The sequence below is a fragment of the Etheostoma spectabile genome, chromosome 23, assembly GCF_008692095.1.
Source record: "Etheostoma spectabile isolate EspeVRDwgs_2016 chromosome 23, UIUC_Espe_1.0, whole genome shotgun sequence".
NCBI lineage: Eukaryota > Metazoa > Chordata > Actinopteri > Perciformes > Percidae > Etheostoma > Etheostoma spectabile.
The window spans coordinates 20,756,094-20,776,090 of NC_045755.1; the positions used below are offsets into that span (position 1 = coordinate 20,756,094).

The 19,997-nt window shown below is 39.7% G+C and overlaps 1 protein-coding gene across 1 annotated transcript; it reads left to right on the plus strand.

Moving 5' to 3' along the window:
• The first annotated feature begins 15,202 nt into the window (after positions 1 to 15,202).
• On the plus strand, positions 15,203 to 18,347 carry LOC116673192 (toll-like receptor 1). The gene is made up of 2 exons (XM_032505370.1): positions 15,203 to 15,307; positions 15,449 to 18,347. Exons 1-2 carry the CDS (start codon positions 15,294 to 15,296, stop codon positions 17,916 to 17,918), a joined length of 2,484 nt encoding a protein of 827 aa, XP_032361261.1. The 5' UTR covers positions 15,203 to 15,293; the 3' UTR covers positions 17,919 to 18,347.
• Positions 18,348 to 19,997: the final 1,650 nt, after the last annotated feature.

The window sequence follows — 19,997 nt, forward strand, 5'->3', positions numbered from 1 at the left end:
CACAATGTGTGCAGATTTAAAATAAAAACAGCTTCCTGCGGCCTATAACAGGCTGGAGTTTAGCAAAGCTCTTCTTCAAATATTCACAATAGAAACAGAAGGTTAGTCTAGGGCACGTGTCAAACTCAAGGGCCGCTGGCCAAATACGGCCCCTGGCAAAGTGGACCCGGCTCGCATATCAAAATGTTAACATTCAATTTTGGCCCGCCTAGCTGCAAAAACAAAAAGACGGGAAAATGTTTTACCAAACTGCAAGTGCACAACCCTCAAAGCAGAATTTGGCAGTTTTTGAAACTCTGAAATTAATTCCCACACAAACGGCGAGTTCTCACATTCAGGCAGTGAAACATGTTGTCTACACTGTAAAAAGTGCTCAGTTGTATCAACTTAAAATAATGAGTTAACTGTAAATACTCAAAATAATTTGTCCCTCTAACTAATTCCAAAGTTTCTATAATAACCAACATCAACTGGCAACTTGCAATAATAATAATAATAATAATAGTCAGAACAATGCAATGTTTCAGGTCCTTTGGACAAAATATTGTTTATTGTTGGTACAACATTAAATAGCATGTATTGCTGACAAAAAAAATAAAAAATAAAAACTGTTTTACAGTGTACATGTCTGGCCCTTGATGTGATTCTCATTTTTCCAAAGTGCTTTATAAATAAAGTTGGATTGGATTGGAATCAGCTGAACATATTTAAACCTATTCAATCTGACCTCTGAGGAGACCGCAGAGGTCACTGATGCTTTTCTGGACCTAAAAACTAATTCATCACCAAGCTCCAACAGTATTTCTCATCATGCAACACTGCGGGGACATCCACTAAATGAAAGCACACAGTATCATGCTGAAACTATTTCCCTTGTGAATGCTTGTGAATGGTGTGTGTTGTCGTAGCTATGTGCCAGAGCCAAAGACACATTTCCATTTTATGAAAATCTAACGGACAATAAAGTCATTATGAATCTGAAAACACTCAGTGGCTGAATGCTGTTTTTGTCTCAAACTAGACATTACTGAAGAGAAGAAGAAGAAAAACATCAGTATAACAGCTAATTCCACACTTTTTGAAGGCCATGTTTGCATCTTTTCAAATCAAAATCCTGATTTGAAAAGATGTGATAAGCTAATCGTGGAGACCGCGCGATGAATCAAATGTAAATATTCAGTTGAATGTTTGATGTTTAGTTTAACATTTTGTATCCCTCATTTTATTATTATATTTAGGCCTAAAAAATAATTCATGGGATCAGTAAGTACAACTTAAAATCATGAGCTTTTACAGAATAAAATATTGAATTTGTTACATGTACATGTTTTAGTAAGTTGATAACTTATTTTAAGAAGTAGATCAAAATGAAAATAATAAAAAAGTGTCTTAACTTAAATATATATTGATGATGAATAAACACTTTTACCTTTTCTGAACAACAGAAGGAATCAGTGCTCTTTGTCATTCTGAACATCTTTCAAAAGCTGAGTTCAGGACTGAACTTACATGTTGTACATGTACATGTCCACATGACATGTTTTGCTGTATGCCTTCTACGAGACAAAGGAAGAGCGGGAGAAATGGGAGTTTGCAAGAAAAGTGTCCAGTGAGTGTCGTTCTTTGTTTCATTTGCAACATGTCCTAACTGTATACACATACTATATTTGTTTTTCACACAGTAAAATTGAAGTTGTAGCATGTCCTAAGCTACTTCAACAACTGCTGAGATAGAATACTTTTATCTAGCTAGTGTCTTAACCCTTGTGTTGTCATCGGGTCTATATCAGAAATTGGGGTTTTTCTTTCAATCAAATCGTCAAAAATGATCACTTCACTACCTTCATTCAAATTGTTTTTATTAAAGTTGTAGCATTTGAAAAAACAAAAACAATAAAAGATAGTTGAAAACAGTGACAAAAATGTTGGAAAAAGATTTTTAAAAAACAGCCTATGTCAACTGTATGAAGGGTATTGGGATCCAGATGGAGACATCAGTCATATCTGTGGACCGCTTCAGTTCTCTGCTCTCTCCAACAAAAACGTCATAAAGCGCACATTTGTTTTTTGGAATAGTGACAAACAAATTGGAAAAAGTGACAAAAACTTCAAAAAAAAGCTTCAAAAACGTAGAAAAAAGTAACAAAAAAATCAGGAGAAGCGACAAAAGTGTCAAAATTTAGACCAAAAAGACCAAAAAAAGTTTGCATTTAAAATGTTGACCCCAAAAGAGTTTCTTGGTTGATGGGAAGACAACACAAGGGTTAAGAGCACCATGCTTCAGAGCAGCCTTTTGTATCTTTTGTTTACAGTGGTAGCTTAACGATGTTAATTGGCACTGTACCCATTAATGTTTGCACTGTACCCATTAATGTTTGCACTGTATCAATTAATGTTTGCACTGTACCAATTAATGTTTGCACTGTACCCATTAATGTTTGCACTGTACCCAATAATGTTTGCACTGTACCCATTATGTTGTGCCATGCCCCATTAATGTTTGCACTGTACCCATTCATGTTTGCATCCCATTAATGTTTGCACTGTACCCATTAATGTTTGCAACCAACTAATGTTTGCACTGTACCCATTAATGTTTGCACTGTACCCATTAATGTTTGCACTGTACCTATTAATGTTTGCACTGTACCCATTAATGTTTGCATCCCAGAAAAAAAGCCCCTTTCTGTGCAGTTTTTTGCAAGCAGATTTCTTAGTTTTAACATGGATTTTATTTACAGATACAGATACAGTACAGATTGTTTATTTGTACAGTCCAAATATTATAAACCTCATTCTTTGGTCTTTTGTCAAAGACAATGTATTTTTGGTCTAGTTACAAATCAGTTGACCCTGCAGCTGGGCGAAAAGGGATTATATCAATACTAACTTTCCCACACCAGATTTAATCAGCATTTGGCTGGCCCACACAATTTCAAGTTTCTAAGGAATGATTAAGTCATGACTGTCAACTTACTTGCATACTATCCCCCCCCGCTGGGCCAGACTTGACTAAGAACAGAGGAAATGCATGTCCCAGTAAACCTGAATAGAATTGGCAATACCATGATAAAAGACCTTTACCTGTGACCAGGAGTAAACCTGACAATTCCGAGGTGGGACTTGATCTTGAGAAAACATCTGACCAATAGGGAAAGGCTTAATTTGAGGAACCAACCTCAACTTATTTGGCATAAATTTGGGATGTGGAGATGATTGAGGATCATGTTTTGTGTTTTATTGTCTTTGTCTTATCATCTTCATAATGCTGTTTTCATTAAACCTTTTTCTTAATTCTCAATTGGAGCCCCAGCCTCTCTTCGTCCTCATCAAATCAATTATGAACATTATGTAATTATTAAATTATATTGTGATTTTTTTTTTTACAGTAATGCTTTCACTTCTGTGATTTCAACTGTAATACTTAGACTACTGTGATTTTGTCATGTTCCAAGGTTGTAATGGAAACTTTACGGCAGTCTACTGTAAAAATCATATACAGTAGTGTTACTGTGAAATCTAAAGGAAGTAAAGTAATGTAACTAAAGTAAATAACTGTAGATTTCACAGCCATTATTTACAGTGTACTCATGCCAGGATGGTGCGGATATTGTCAATGAAGTGATGAAGATTGTCATTTCCAGAGGTGCCACCATGTCTGATCCAACCAGCGAGAGGGTCTTCACTGAACAGAAGTCCTGCAAGACCTGGACGTACCCAGAGCATGTGCCTTTCTAATGGGGCTGGTACACAGACTCAACCTCAGCTACCCAAAAGAACTGAAAAATACTTGAGCTGGATGGGCTGAAAGCCAGTTCAAAGGTAGTGTAAACTAAAAGTAAACTGCTGTGCTGAAAATGTGAAAAATTAGACTGTCCTCAAATATAACAGGAAATGTTGCACTGTTTGTAAAGTTTTGTTGTACAAAAACAGCACCTGTACTGCTGACAGTTGGCACTTCATTAGGTATACCTACTTCCAAGGATTAGTGTTCTTACCAGTTTTTTGGAACATTAATAATTTGAGCATGTTCCTTTTTTTAAGGGCAACTTCCTTATAAAAGCCCGCAAGTATTTGATTTAAAAGCTCCCAAACACACTTTTAATTTTGATTAAAGGGCAACTTTGGTGTTTTTCAATCTGGGCCCTATTTCCCTACGTGTGTGTGTAGCCGCAAAACAAGCTAAAACGCAGTTCTTAGGAGACTTGGCTTTACAAAGCCAATGCTTTCCATCCTTTGTCAGGACTTAAGTGTAACCACCTGAGCATGTCAGAGGGGGAAAAAATGTTCTATTTGTGAACACGGCGCACATTTGTCTCTTGGAACTACGTTTTAGCTCAGTTTGTGGCCACCGGCTGATGCGCTCTCCCTCAATACTGGACTAATTAAAGATATTCTTCTCCCCATCAGTCAGTACACACACATGGGCAAATAGGGCCCAGGTTGAAAAATACTTAAGTTTCCTGTTAAAACTGATTTGGGCATGAATTTATTTTTAGTGCAATTTTTGTCTAAGTTGGCATGTTTACTTTCTTTATAAGTTATACAAAAATGCTTTAATAACATAGTTTATGAGTTTACTTTGCTTTTACAAAAAAGGTTTGATCATAAACAAGGAATTGCTATGTGTATTTTATTTTTGCAAAAGTGAATTAAGTTATTTGCATGGACATTTCTGAGTACAATAGAAGTAAAATAAATACATTTAAATGACTTAAATTAAGTCATTTGAAAACGAAATATTACCTAAACATTTTCTTGAAAGTAGATTCACTTTAATTAAGCTTGTTAGTCGTGTTGGTTGCACTTAAATAATTGAGTTAGTCTGACTGTAAAACAATCACGGAAAAAAAAGTACTTGAATAATGCAAATTGTTACCTTAATGTTTTTTAAGCTGAGCCTTGTTCTTGCCAATATAACACCAGACACCACTCTGACTATTCCTCTGTGGCATTGTGTTATCAGTCACTTCCCCTTTCCTTACTTCCTCCTACATTCAGTTAATGGGGCTGTAAAAAATAGTCAGCTATTTTGCCAATCCAAGGATTTCTGGGTAATTTTTGCTGAGGTGCAATTTAAGACAAATACAGGCACATGGACTCTCCATTGTATATTTAGTATGAGGAAATAGCCTACTTGTTTGTGGTTGGAAATACCAGTCTTGTATAAAGTCAATATAGTACAAGTATCTTCCCATAAAATGCCTTAAGTAGTAGTAGTAGTAGGTAGTAGTTGTAGTAGTAGTAGTTAAAGTCAATTTGTGGAATATTACTTGAGTAAAAGTCTCTGGTATTCCCTGAAGTTAATTATCAAAAGTATTTTCCCAATATTAAATGTACTTAATCACTAGAAGCAAAAGTAAAAGTAAATGAAAACTTTGATGCTGAACTTTATTGTAGCTTCCTTAAAGGAACACGCCACTGTTTGTTGAAATAGGGGTATCTTTTGTCTCAGTGCACGCGTTATTTTAGTCCGGTGCAACACCGGCAGCCCCGCCGCTAGTTAGCTTAGCATAGTGAATGGAATCCCTATGTTACAAATAGCAATGCAGATTAAGACTAGACAATGTCCTAGGCAGATATTGATTTGGGACTATGTTGGGTGTAAGCACAGTTGAAGCACTGCTACATGGCGCCGAGTAATTACTTACTCTGGAAAGTGTCCTGAGATAACCTCTGCAACGATTTGACAATAAGATACAATGTCATTGAAAAACTCAATTCAATTTCCAAACACAATACAATACTCCTGTATAATGTGTGAGTGTAACACGTTGGGATGAACATTGTTGAAATGGGTATAAAGTGAACCAACGAGAACAACTGTAACATTTGGTAATTGGTAGCAAAAACTAAGTCCAGCTGAGGCTGATGGAATCAGTTTGCAGGTCTTTGGTCATAAACCACAAAAATGAGACAATCGGACTTGATGATGGCACTAGATGAGTCGAAAGAGCACCGAAGATAGTCCAGTTCATCCTGAGGGGAACATGAACGTGTGATCCATATTTCATGGCATTCCATTCAAGAATTGTGGAGACATTGAGCCATGATGGCAGCGTGACTAAAGACACGCCTTGTGGGCTTCAAACATCTCATGAGCAATACATATTACAGAATAGTGTCATAGAATGACTGTACAAAGAAACCTAAACACATTTAAGGAGGAAATCCAGAGTGTAGGAGGTAAAGTTTCCATTCAGTTATTGGTCCAATGCAAAGCAGTCACCTAAAAGAACAGAACCAGAAGTAGCCTATAACAAAAGGATACTCCTTAAGGGAGCTGGGATATTAAACCCCTTATGATGGATTACGAGGATCATTGTCGGTGTTGTGCTTGTTTTGTCTCAGGTTCATTGTCTTGTGTTCTGCCTTCTTGCCTAGCGAACGAAGCCTTGTCAAGCCCCTGAAGCTTCCTCCTGATTGTATTGCAAAATGTTGTGACGATCTTATTGCCTTAAATAAAAAAATGTAAAAAAAAAATCCAAAAAAAGGTTGGAAAATCCAACCTTTTAAGGACACCAATTTTGCCATGCCAATCTCAGTTAGCTTAATAGCTACATTGAGAGATGACATTATGGAAAGTTCCCCATGCATATCTCTATGTATCCAGCTCATAATAGCTATACGAAAAACACGTGTCTAGTTCATTCTGCTATAATTGTTGCAACAAAGTTATTTTACAACAATTGTTGCTGAGTAACCTAGACACGTGGCAACACGTTTTGAGAGTTGCCCAATATAGGATGCAATAGCAGCAGAGGCATATGCTATAAACAGGGTTGCCACAATTCAGAAAGAATATAAGGTTGTCGGTGCAGTGGCAAATATCCAAATACAGCAAACCCTGTCCGGAGTTCCTGGCATCTGCTTGTTTCAATTTGATATAAGCTTCAACGCTGTTTCAAACCAGTGTGCTCTGCGGAAGGGATCCAAGCTTCGGTGCCTCTGTGTCAAACGTCCCATCCCTGGTTTGCCTGCCAGGATTCCTATGGACACTTTTTGTTTTGAGTTTGGTTATTTCGTTCCTTTAACTCTGCATTTGGGCTACTTCCTTGACTGATTCTTGACACAGAGTCTGTGAGGGGCCGGAAATGGCCTGTGGGCCTTGAGTTTGACACGTGTAGGAGAGTATCAAGTCCATTACTGGCTTCCAAAAAGTATTGGAGTAGAAGTATGAAGTTGCACATGAGTAAATCTACTTATTACTTTCCACCCCTGCTGACAGAACTGTTAGATTAAACGGCATTAGTGTGAGCTGGGTATTGCTAATACCATTTTCTGTTCCCATTCCTAGTGGGAATTTGCGCAGGTGAACTCTCCCCCCCCGCAGTGTGACAGCATGTTGCTGGGATCCCAGGAGTCAATAGAGCATAAACAACTGTCGGCCCATACAACACAGGACTACTGAGTGAAAGCAGAGCAAACAGTGCTTTGTCTCGTTTGCCTCCATCTTTTTATCTTTTCACCGGCACAGTGTGAAAGTGTGAGAGCATTCATGTGATCACAGAGTGTGTTTTGGTGCGCGACACCACAACACCGTCCCTGATATTGTTCAGACTCTCATCACCTGAGGTTGGTCTCCATGGAGATGGCACATCAGTGATGTCAATGTGTGGCATCCTCAGTGGAGAATATGACCAATGTAGTCAATCAGGGAATCAATTGGCTAATGTGTTTGAGTGCTGCCTCTGTGAAGATATGAGCACGCTCAGGAGTGGTTTATTTACAGAGGAGAAGAAGAGGACTGAAACTTTCCCCAGGGTTACTAGGTGAGAGACAAGTTTGTTTTATAGGTATTCAGCAGGGTTCATGACACACGGATCAAAGTCTCCAGGAAGCTAGCCCATACGCAAACTTACCATGTCTGACACAAGTCTGCTTCACTCCTTCACTACTGTAACATTATGGCAATATTATAACTTCAAGGCGTAGTTTAGAGCAGTTTATCTACACTAGGGTGTCCATATTTTGATTTCCAAAAAAGACGACACTCGGCCAGCCTGGAGACGCAAAGGCTTCTCAGAGGTTAATGAACATGCTTTATTATGCCTCAATGGTACAAAATAACTTAAGCAATAAAATAAAATCTGCAACAACCTGAAACAAAATAAATAAATGTGAAATAATGTACAGTTTATGACCTATTCTGTGACTCTACCTTTTCAATGTAATAACATAAGGTTTTTCAGTGTCCATGTGAGCTTTGAGATCTCCAGCACCTTTATTAGACACTGAAAGAAATGTGCTGGCATGATATAAAATATAATATACATAAGGCAGCCTCTCGGGAATTACGTCATGCAACAAAGTACCGTAGCACTGTCTGCAAAGCGCCCTTCAATTTAAGTACACGCTTAATGCTAATGGTCCCATGAAAAACAGTGAAAACCGGACATTTTCATGAATTCATAACCCCCCCCCCATACGCCCTGGACAGTATCTAAAAAGTGGACATGTCCAGGCAAAAGAGGACTATTGGTCACCCTACATACAGCAAAAACCTGAGTCTGAATGGACACCCTACATACCCTACATACATTGGTCACCCTACATACAGCACTTTACAATGAACTCAATGTGCATGTACAAACACCCACCCACCTAAAGACGCTAAGGAACCCCACCCGACAGATGTTCCACACATTGGATGCATAAAAGAGCCTTCTTTTGAGTGTTGTGACATTTTCCATGTTGTGTAGAGCAGGAAGTCCTTAAATAGCAGTGTGTGTGTGTGTGTGTGTGTGTGTGTGTGTGTGTGTGTGTGTGTGTGTGTGTGTGTGTGTGTGTGTGATGATGGCTTCCTTGTAAAATTGTCAAGCAGGAGCATGTATAAATCAGAATGATTGTCACCACAAGCTCAGTCTGAACATGAAAAACCTCTTTTGGTTTTAGCGCCCCCGACACCTGGAACAAATTACACCACTTATCTTAAAATCAACTCACTTGTGCCTTTTGGACAATTTAGAAATCTGGTTTTAAACCTGCAAGCTTCTACTTATCTCATTCATGATGGTGTATTCTTTTTCGATGTTGCTGTTTTATTGTTGTCTTTGTAATTACTCAACATCACTGTAAATGGGGGCCACCCCACGATCCATCAAGGCACAATAAAAATTGAATGAATCATTGATTTGTCCATTTACCATAACTGATTAATGTAATTCATCATTAAAAGCACAGTTGTGTCCACAGGTTTGTAACATGTAGGAGCACAGTAGCAGCAGCAGTTCCTTCTTGCTTGTTTCATATCCTGCAGGGTTTACCCAACCACAGCACAGCACAGGGACTTATGGAAGTGATCATTACGTTGGGGAAGAGGTTTTCAAAGTGGGGACTCTTGATTCTTTCTGGACTCTCTGGAGTCTTTGAAAGAGTTCCCAAGTGACTCAGGGAGTTCAAGAAAGCGAGGGAGATAACTAGGGGTGGGGGGAAAAAAAGTCAATACAGCATTGCATCGCAATGTTTTCAGTGGCAATACTGTATCGATACACAGGCACCAAGTATGGATCTTTTATTATATATGTGTTGGTCAGTTTGTCTGCATGACAACCCCATGTTGCACCAATAAAATATAAGTGATATGACCAAACAGAGAAATTTATCTTTTTAGATAAAGCAGATGTTGACAAAATTTCCTTTTTTGGGAAGTTGGAAGTTGGAGTTGGAGTTGGAAAAAAGGTTATAAATAGCAATATATCGCAGAATATTGCAATATGTTTAAAATCACAATAATACTGTATCGTAGCATAAGTATCGTGATGACATTGTATCAGGAGGCCTCGGGTGATTCCCACCCCTAGAGATAACAAAAGGTCCATTCAGACTCAGGTTTTTGGTTTTTAAGCGTTTGAGTTATGAGTGTTTTTATCTCCAGTAGAAGAACTAGTCTCTGTTTAACTAACCAAACCTCATATCTCATCAACATCCTGGTATACTGGACATAGACAGGAGGCAGCGTGGAGACTCCACCCACTCTGCTGGTAGTTGCCATGGTAACATTTGTAGATTTAGTCTCGGAGAACAAGACGTCGTGACTGATAAGACCCAATCAGGAGGAGAAACACCAGAGCAGGGGGAATGAGAGGGGGAACACCAGAGCAGGGGAATGAGACAGGAACGCCAGAGCAGGGGGAATGAGAGGGGAAAAAACAGAGCAGGGGGAATGAGAGGGGAAAACACCAGAGCAAGGGCAATGATAGGGGGAAACACCAGAACAGGGGGAATGAGAGGGAGAAACACCAGAGCAGGGGGAATGAGACAGGAACGTTAGAGCCGGGGGAATGAGAGGGGGAAACACCAGAGCAGTGGGAAGGAGAGGGGGAAACGCCAGAGCAGGGGGAATGAGAGGGGGAAACACCAGAGCAGTGGGAATGAGAGGGGGAAACGCCAGAGCAGGGGGAATGAGAGGGGGAAACACCAGAGCAGGGGGAATGAGAGGGGGAAACGCCAGAGCAGGGGGAATGATAGGAAGATGTTCCTTTTTTAAACCAAAACGTGGCAATGTAAATGTAGCCTGAGAGAGTCCAGGATGCCTCGGGTGGATTCTAGCTGGTTTTTCATGGTTAGCTGATGCTGGTTCCTGGTGTATTTGCAGGGAGCTTGAATAGGTTCCAGGTTGACTGAGGGGGTTCCAGGGGTCATTAAAGCTATAGTGGGTAGTTTCTGTCACCCCCACAAGGAATTCTAAATGATAACAACAAAACTGTCGACGTGTCCACATGATATAAGCCTTCTGTGACCCGCACTGGGTTAGGGGTTTAGGGGGTTAGTCAGTAAGGGGATTTGAGGGGCCCTCCATAAGGGTTCCAATAACTTTCTTTCTTTCTTCTGGTGATAATTTAAACACTTCTTGAAATTAAATAGCCTAAAACATGACAGAGTTCCCCCTACACACGTTTTTTTTAATGGGTCACAAGCCAAAAAGGTTGGGAATTAGTGGTTTAATTATTTGTAAAATTTTGTGTTTCAAAAAATCATTATTTGATCAACTTTGATCTCAAAGGTAATCCAGCTGTAAAATAGATAAATTGCATTCAAAATTAAATGAATGCCAGCTTTCCTCCAGCCACCAACATCCCAGCTTGGATATCTGCCAACTTGCTTTAAGGCAGAGAGAAATGGAAATACCAATAGTTGTCATGGATCAATCGTCATATACTGCAACAAACAAAGGTTGAACAATGGTTCTGGGGAATAAGAGTGAAATAACAGTGGGCGGAGTGCTGTAAAGGATATAAATGGGATCTCAATGCTGGTGACTTTAGCTTGGAACGGTTTCAGGTTACTTGTAGAATCCATTGGATGTCCATTTCCTACAGATGAAATACTTTGTTGTCATCCACATAGCATGCCTGCATATTCTCTGTTTAGAGTCAAGTGTGAGGCGGAGGACAGGATGGAGAAGCGAGCCTGGCTGGACCAGCATCCTTCCTGCTCTCCCTCTGCCTGCAGACACCGGCAGACAGAAGGACAATTCTTTTGATACTGGAGCAACAGATACCAGCTCCTGGCATGGAGGTTTTGGTGGATCCACAAAGAGAAAGAAATCAAAAAAGGGCAGAATGAGGCACTTTGGAAAGTTCAACTCAGACACGGTGAGTGTTGAGAACTGGATTTGGGGGGGCAAGGGTCGCCAGTGCCCCTTAAGAAGTTTTTCCTTGCCACTATTGCATTAAATGCGTACTCTTGGGGGAATAACTAGAACTGTTGGTTCCTTGTAAACCATAGAGAGTGGTCCAGACCTACTCAATCTGTATAGTGTCTCGAGAAAACTCTTTTAATGATTTGATACCACGTATAAAATTTAATTTAATTTAATTGAATTAAGCCTTGACCCCCCTCTGGTCCCCCTAAATATGGCAAATAGTTTTATACATTTTTTCAAAACTCTGTTTTTTAGCTTTTTTTTAAGAACAATAATTTTCAGTGCAATTGTGATTTTTCTGTATAAATATTTTCATAAATTTTTAACCCCAGCTTTATATATACAGGGATACTATAAATATGTATATATATATATATATATATATATATATATATATATATATTGCTTTGTAAGATAAAAGGTAACACTTAATGAGTATCCTTGTGTCAATTTTGTGGTACGTCCCTATCGTGTCTAGGCACAAAACAATTTGTAAAGTTAATCTTTTGTAGAACCAAGCCAGTGGAGGGTTGGTGGTATGTAACGCTTCTGTTTATTATTATATTTAGTACCACTAAAATGGTATGTGGCCGCAGCCTGGCCCCTCCATTTCAAATGGTCTAGAACTGCCACTGCAAAGAAAGCCATAATACAAGAACAATGCACCACAATGGAATGTTTTGCATAAAACAATAACTTTTTAAGTTTTTTGTCAAAATATTTAAACTATTTTCCCAATACCAATAGATTTGCATAGATGTGAGCAGGTTTTGAGATGTTTGTCTGTGAGATTTCTGCCTCCAACCCAATAAAATGTAGATAATGGGGATCTTCTTCTTTACCTTCATTCAGCTATTGGGTTTTTTGGTCAGTGCATAATGAAACCCAACATGCAGAGAACAGTATGATAAATACAGCCAAATAAAATAATAATATCTAATAATTACATGAAATGGAAACGTTTTTGAGCATCATGTCCCTATAGACTTGAGCCTGACACAGTTGGTGTCCCTGTGAACGTCCAACTCGTTGTGTGAAAGTGAACAAAACTCAGCAGCAGGCCATGGATCTGCACTTTATTGAGTATGTCAATCAGTAACATGTACTGTTTGTACAAGCCTTCACATGAAGTTACTGCTCTTCCTCTTTCTAAGACAATTGTAATGGCCACAATAAATAAAACTCAACTTCACTGAGACCATCTACATATTTAAGGACACCGTACCTGAGGAATTGGTAAAAGCAAATTAAATTGTATTTACAAATGAAAAACCAACGATTTAAAACAAACTATGGGAGTCTGGCAAGAAAAAAGGTTAAAGAAGGGTAGAATGCTGGGCCAACCCACAAAGGGCCGTCGGACCCAGAACCTCCTACCTTCCTTATGTACAGGGGACTGGGCCCCTGCCTTCCTAATGTACAGGGGACTGGGCCCCTGCCTTCCTTATGTACAGGAGACTGGGCCACAGCCTTCCTCATGTACAGGGGGTTGGGCCCCTGCCTTTCTTATATACAGGGGGTGGGACCACAGCCTTCCTTATGTACAGGGGGTTGGGCCCCCGCCTTTCCTACATACATGGGGTGGCGCCACAGCCTTTTGTATGTACAGGGGGTTGGGTCCCCGTCTTCCTTATATACACGGGGTGGGGCCACAGCCTTCCTTATGTAGGGAGGGGCGCCCAACAACAATAAAAGCCTGTCCGTTTGTTTCAGCACGGCTGTAGTGGAGTCCAAACCCGGAGCTGCAGCGCATCATCAGACTGCACAGGATGCTTGGGGCTGTACACCTGTAACCTGTTGCTTGGAATGTGCCAGCTGAAGGGCCTGTCCCAACAGACAGGTACATGTTGATCACCGCACCAAATACTGCAGCAGGGGCAATTTGGATTAGTTTTTAGGGATTAAAAGCCAAAATCCAGACGGCCATTCTGAGCCATTTTTCAGAAGATAGTGTTACGAAAACATGTTGATTTCACATGTCCAACAAAAGAAACTGATGAAATGACTGGGTAAAGGGGGGCGATGAGTCAGCAGATGTTAAAGCCTCAGACAAGGAAAGTGAAATTAAAACAGTGAAGTGAAATGAAAGCGTTGTTTTTGTCCGGCAGATAAATTCCTCCAGACCCTGAGGGATTTCTGACCACCACACTGGACTCCCCGGAAACAGTTGCTGCATATCCTCATGACATATCAGAACAGATCATTTCATGTCACTTTGGTTTGGATAATAAAATCACGTGATGTATAACTTGTGCTGTGTCACATTTGTTTTTAGATGTGTGTCTTTTCCTTCATTTTTACCTTGTCTATGATTGTTTGTTGTTCTAACCCGGTCTCAAGGCAGTTTGTGAAATGGTCACGTTATTTTGATCTATTGATTTGTCAACAGGGACACGATTTTCTCGTTTCTCGCGTTTCCATATTGCTTGCTACCATAATCATGCTGTTATCACAAAAGATGCTTCCCATTGAAATACATTAGATTAAAATTCGAATCAATAGATGAAATAACGTCACCATTTCACAAACTGCCATGAGACTGGGCTGGTTATTCTTACATATGTCCAGTTATGTTTCATTTCTAGTTGAAATCCTTTTCATAGTCAGAGTCCTAAATCTGCCTCATTCTGGATGGACCATGATCAACACCTTGAGGTCAACTGATTAGGAGTTCTTATGAGGTCTGACGCTGCAAAGCAGCGCTTCTCAAACTCCGAATCAAACTGCAACTAAATGCACACCCAGTACATAATCCATGTTATGGAAAATGTTTATGGGCTAATTTATTGTTAGTAATGTTGAATATACGCTGAAAAAATCCACAAACATTAATAGAATCCCTGACAAAAACATAGAAAAAAGTCAAAAAACAAACAAAATACAAATACAAATGTGTGTTCTGAATGTTGAATGTATGTTGCTTAAAAGTTAAAAGTGAGTTGATTAAATGTTATTTTGTTATTGCCAATCATGTCGGACCTCTGGCCTGGAATAAAAAACAGATGCGGACCTTTGAATGATACATTTGAGAAGGCCTGCTATAAAGTATTCATCACCATGTACTTTATTATATAACATGACTTGAAAGACTATACAAAATCTTACCTAATCTAAAATCTAAGTTGTATCACATTCTCATAACTCAAAATCAAATCAAATACTTTGAATGACGTATACCTTATCAATTCCAAATTCCCATGGCTGTTTTTCTCTTTTTCTTTGTCTGGGGTAGACACACATGAGGCTGACTAAATAAATATAGGATTTCCTGGCTATCAAATACTGTGTGAGTCTCAGTTGCTCTTCCAGTTATTGTCTCCAGTCTAAAAGATACTGGGATGAAAACTTGGCCACCGGCTGGTTCACTACATTGATTTTAAAATGAGTGTGTAGTTTCTGCTGGGACCTTTATGTATCGTAAACTAATAATCATCTGTATCTTTACATCTACAGTACGTTTTAATCCTTAATTAAACATCCTCTTTCACAATTTGCAGTCATGTGAAAGGAAGGAAAAGCAGAGAAATGAGGAATATACAGAAAGAGGAACAGAGCTGTAGCGGTTGATGGATTGCTTTCACAGGAGGATAAAAGTCCGGGCTCAAAGCACACAGTTCAGACCTCAGCTTCTCACACTCCTCAAGCGATGTCCACACACAGGTATTGTACCAATTCTTCTCTCCTACAACTAGTTTTTTTTTCCTTTTTGCAATACTGCTATTTAAAAAAAAGGTTGGTCAATGTAAAGCTATTTTTATCATTCATTTGGACTCATTTATTTCATTTATTTGGATGTTTCAGCAAAACCGTAGCTTCTCTGATCGGGATCATTGCCATCTTGTCCCTAATGAAACCGGACTGGGTGGCCGGACAACAAGATGAACGGAGAATTAAACTGTGTGTCACATCGCGGCAGAGTATGCAAGACCTCTCTCATCAAAATCTGACCACTGTTCCCTTAAATCTTCCCAACGACACGCAGTATTTGGACATTTCTTACAACTCCATCCAAAGACTGAGCGGAGCGTCGTTCTCTGGACTGTCCCGGCTCTGTTGTCTGAAGGTGACTCACTGTGGCCTGCAGGACATCTCTCCCAGTGTGTTCACTCACACACCAGCACTCAAAGTTCTAAATATATCTTATAATGAATTAGCTTTCATCCCTGACATTTCATTGAAACAGCTGGAAGTCCTTGATTTGTCCAACAATCTGTACAGCAGCTATGGTATTCCAGAGTCATTTCAGAAGCTGACAAAACTGGACGTGCTGTCATTGGGCAGCACAGCTGCTCCGTCAGTCAGCTTCAATGACTTTGATCCATTGGCAAACATTCCTCTGCATCATCTGGTTTTGGGAGCAGGAATTGCCTGGCAAAAGTATGACTCCGGAGCTCTTGCAAAACTGAAGTCTCTTCAAACTTTTTCACTCTTTGCATCTTTCTGTGGTGGTTCCAGGATGTTTGAGAACGTACTGGTGGACTTGAATGTGACGAGAGCAACATCGTTGAGATTCATCACTCCATTTCCAGACAACTGCAGCGTGACCGGCAAAATGTTTAACAACCTGAGAACAATGCCATTCATACGGAATCTCAGCATAGAAAACACGTGGATAAACAGCTCTTTTCTGGAGGGGTTTGTGAAGAATGTGTGGCTCTCCCACATTCATGACCTCTCATTTGTCAATATCACTTATAATGAAGATACACCAGAAGGATTTCAGTTTCGCACCCTTAATGTCACAGTTAATATTTGCTCAGTTACCTTCAACGGTGTGCATCATTATCAATACAGATACCCCACAGTCAACATAAGCTTAGAGGTCATCTCAACTCTGACCTATTTAAAGTTCTCCAGGAGCGGAATGAACATTATACCCTGCAAACTCTTCTCTGTCCTGCCGTCGCTGGAGACGCTGGATCTGTCAGATAACCTCTTAACGGACGCAGGCTTCTGGTGGTTCCAGTGTTCGCACACCTCTGTCTTCCCCAAACTCAGGAGACTGTCCTTAAGCAAGAATCGCTTCAGCAGTCTTTCTTTTATCTCTGAGCAGACACATCAGATGAAGACATTAGAGTCTCTGGATCTCAGCTTCAACTCCATCTTCTTGGACCAGGACTGCTCTTGGCCTGCTCAGCTGACCAAACTCAGACTGAGTAACAACAACCTGGGCAACAGTGTCTTTAAATACCTGTCCGTACACTTTGAGAAGATCGACTTGTCAAAGACGGGAATAACAGTCATAACGCAGGAGGATCTGTCTCGCTTTCCCAAGCTGACCCACCTCCAACTCAGCTTCAACAGCATCCAGGTGCTCCCTGTAGATCTCAGCGCCCCGGCACTGCTCAGTCTCTACATAGACCAGAATTCTATCACATCTGTATCCAGGGAGGTCTTAGCAGGACTTCCCCGACTTCAGACCCTCAAAGCTGGAAACAATCCATTTGTCTGCTCCTGTGACTCTCATTGGTTTGTCATGACTCTGAACAAGTCCTTGCTCCTGGACTGGCCCTTGGATTATACATGCAGCACGCCGCCATCTTTTGCAGGCCTGCCACTCTCAGAGTACAAAACCAGTGAACTCTCATGTGAGATGTGGCTTCAAGCTGCAGTTGCTGTTCCTGTAATAATAACGATATCTGCAGCCTTAGGTCTGCTTTTCTATAAGTGCGACGGAGTGTGGTATACGAAGATGTTATGGGTGTGGATCAGGGTGAGGAGGAGAAGCAGGAACCGCTCCCACAAGTTGAAGAATCTATCCTGTAGTTATCATGCATTCATCTCCTACAGTCATCAGGACTCTAGCTGGGTGAGCAACCAGCTGGTGCCCTCTCTGGAAGGTGCCAGGTTTTCACTCTGCGTTCACGAGCGTGACTTCGTCCCTGGTGAGTGGATCATAGACAACATCATCAACTGTGTGGAGTCCAGCTACAAGACGCTGTTTGTCCTCTCCAAACACTTCGTCCAGAGCGAATGGTGCAACTACGAGCTCTTCTTTGCCCAGCACAGAGCCATCAGTGTCCAGCAGGACTCTTTAGTCTTTATATTACTGGAGCCCATTCCGACTGACTCTCTGCCCAAAAAGTTCCTGAGACTTAGAAGTTTGCTGAGGCAGCAGACGTACCTGGAGTGGCCGAAGGATGAACGGAAGCAGCAGGTTTTCTGGGCAAGTCTTAAATCTATGCTGCACATGGCTGACAAATCGATTGTTGTGAAGGATGTGGCTCTGGCCCTTTCAGATACAGCACGTCTAGTTACAGACCAAGTGTAAGAGCTCAGTGGATATCTTCTCTTTTTTTTTTTTTATCTATCTAAAAAAAACACCCACATATGGACTCAAACAGTTTCTGGTAGCTGTAATTGTTACTCTTGTTTATATTGGCCCTGATGACATTTCTTCCTGTGCAAAAAAAAAATCACTCCAAAGTTCAGCTGAGGCTAATACAAGGCTTCAACAGTCTAATAACAACAATTCATCTTTTTAGCGTGAAAATGCCTATTTGTTCTTTCCTTGCTGAGCTGTGGCACACACACCACACGCACACACGCACACGCACACACACACACACACACACGCACACACACGCACACACACAGATACACAGACACAGTTTGTTTGTGTAGCCACTTCTGTACTTTGTATTTTTTTAATAATGTTTTTGAGCAGCTGTTCTTGTATTCTATCCTATTTATTATTTCTTGTATATTATGTATGTGTGCTGTGTGTCTTATGTTTTTATTTTGCATGCTGTAGCACTGACAAGTTAGGATCAATAAAGTCTATCTAATCGAATCTATTGAAACGGAGTTGATTACGACAACACTCACACTTTCACTGTGGCATGTAAGTTTTGGGTTAATATAGACTTGAAAACAACGTAACCATAATATGGTCATCGGTCACAATGACAGTCTCTAAGAATGCAATCCTACCAGGAACAATGAGGATCACACTTCACATTAAAACAACAATTTTTAACTTATCAAGAGGAGCTAAATAACTAAAAGTTGTCAGCTCCTCACAAATCTTGCCTAAATAAAAGAATCAGAAATTGTCAACATTAGTATAGAATAGAATATATATTTATTTCCATTTGCACAGGTACAGAGCTGTACAGATGGAATTTTTGTGTGTTGCACTTAAAAACAGTTTCACAAAAAAAAGCATAACAAGAAATACAATAGAAAAATGCAATGAAAAAATGATATAATAATATTATTAAAAATACTGTAAATATATGTAACAGTAACGTAGGAGAACAATCAAAAGACAAAACAGTTGTAAAATAAATGAAGTTAAAATGGTACAGTGGATAAAAAGATATAATTGACATTATTGGTCCTGAGATTTTTCACATTGTTATTCCACACAGAAAACATAATGCACTGGACACATACCTTTGTTCAAAATGAAATATTATTATGATATTTACAGTAATATTGCAGATATAACCATTTGATTTAAGTTCTAAGTGAAATAAAGGAGTCATTAGGGACCGTAATTAGTGCTCTTACCACAACTTATCTCAAAGCATCCCAACAAACCAAAATGTGTGTAGTGTTGTGCTTTTTTATGATGCTTTTCAACATAAAAAAAAATGAAAATGGTAGCATTTTTCAGCACACCACTAGTTTTACACTTGGAATTCATTCTCAATAAACCTCATTCAGGTGAAATTGCATCAACATTTTGTGTCGAAAAAGCTGAAGTTATGACTTATTCTGACTAATAGTTAAGATCAGACTGTCAAAGTTCAATTTCAGGATAACACTTTAACATTTAATCAATCAAACACCCAAATGTCACTGAAATTAGTGAACTGGTCCTTCATTTAACTTGTGAAGAGCATTTTATGGAACCACCCGTGTTAAATTTTTGGACAATGAGCTTGAAAGAAACCCATAATTTCTTAGACAGAAACGTTGAAAACGGGTCAAATTTGACCTGAAGACGACCGGAGGGTTGTAAACATAATAAAAACAGAAATATTGACATTTCAGTCATGCAAAATGTATTTTACCAGCAGACAAATATGTTGTTTGTTCTGCTTTGTGTTCTCTAGTTAGAGGCTTTCACAATTTAGAAACGGCAAATGTCTCCATCTAGAGTTGGTGAAGAGCCTCTATACCAGCGCTTCTCTTTGGAGCACCGCAGGGGGAACATGATGCATCAGTCCTAAAATAACTGCCTTTAATAAAGAATGGAATTAGTGATGGATTTGTAGGCTAGCACTGAAGTGTATTTCAGTTACGAGGTTGCTGTTCAGCCTAAACTCTGAGACACCACAACACCGCACTATGTGCAATCTTCACAATTAGTCTATTTACATTTTATCATGCTGTTTAAGCA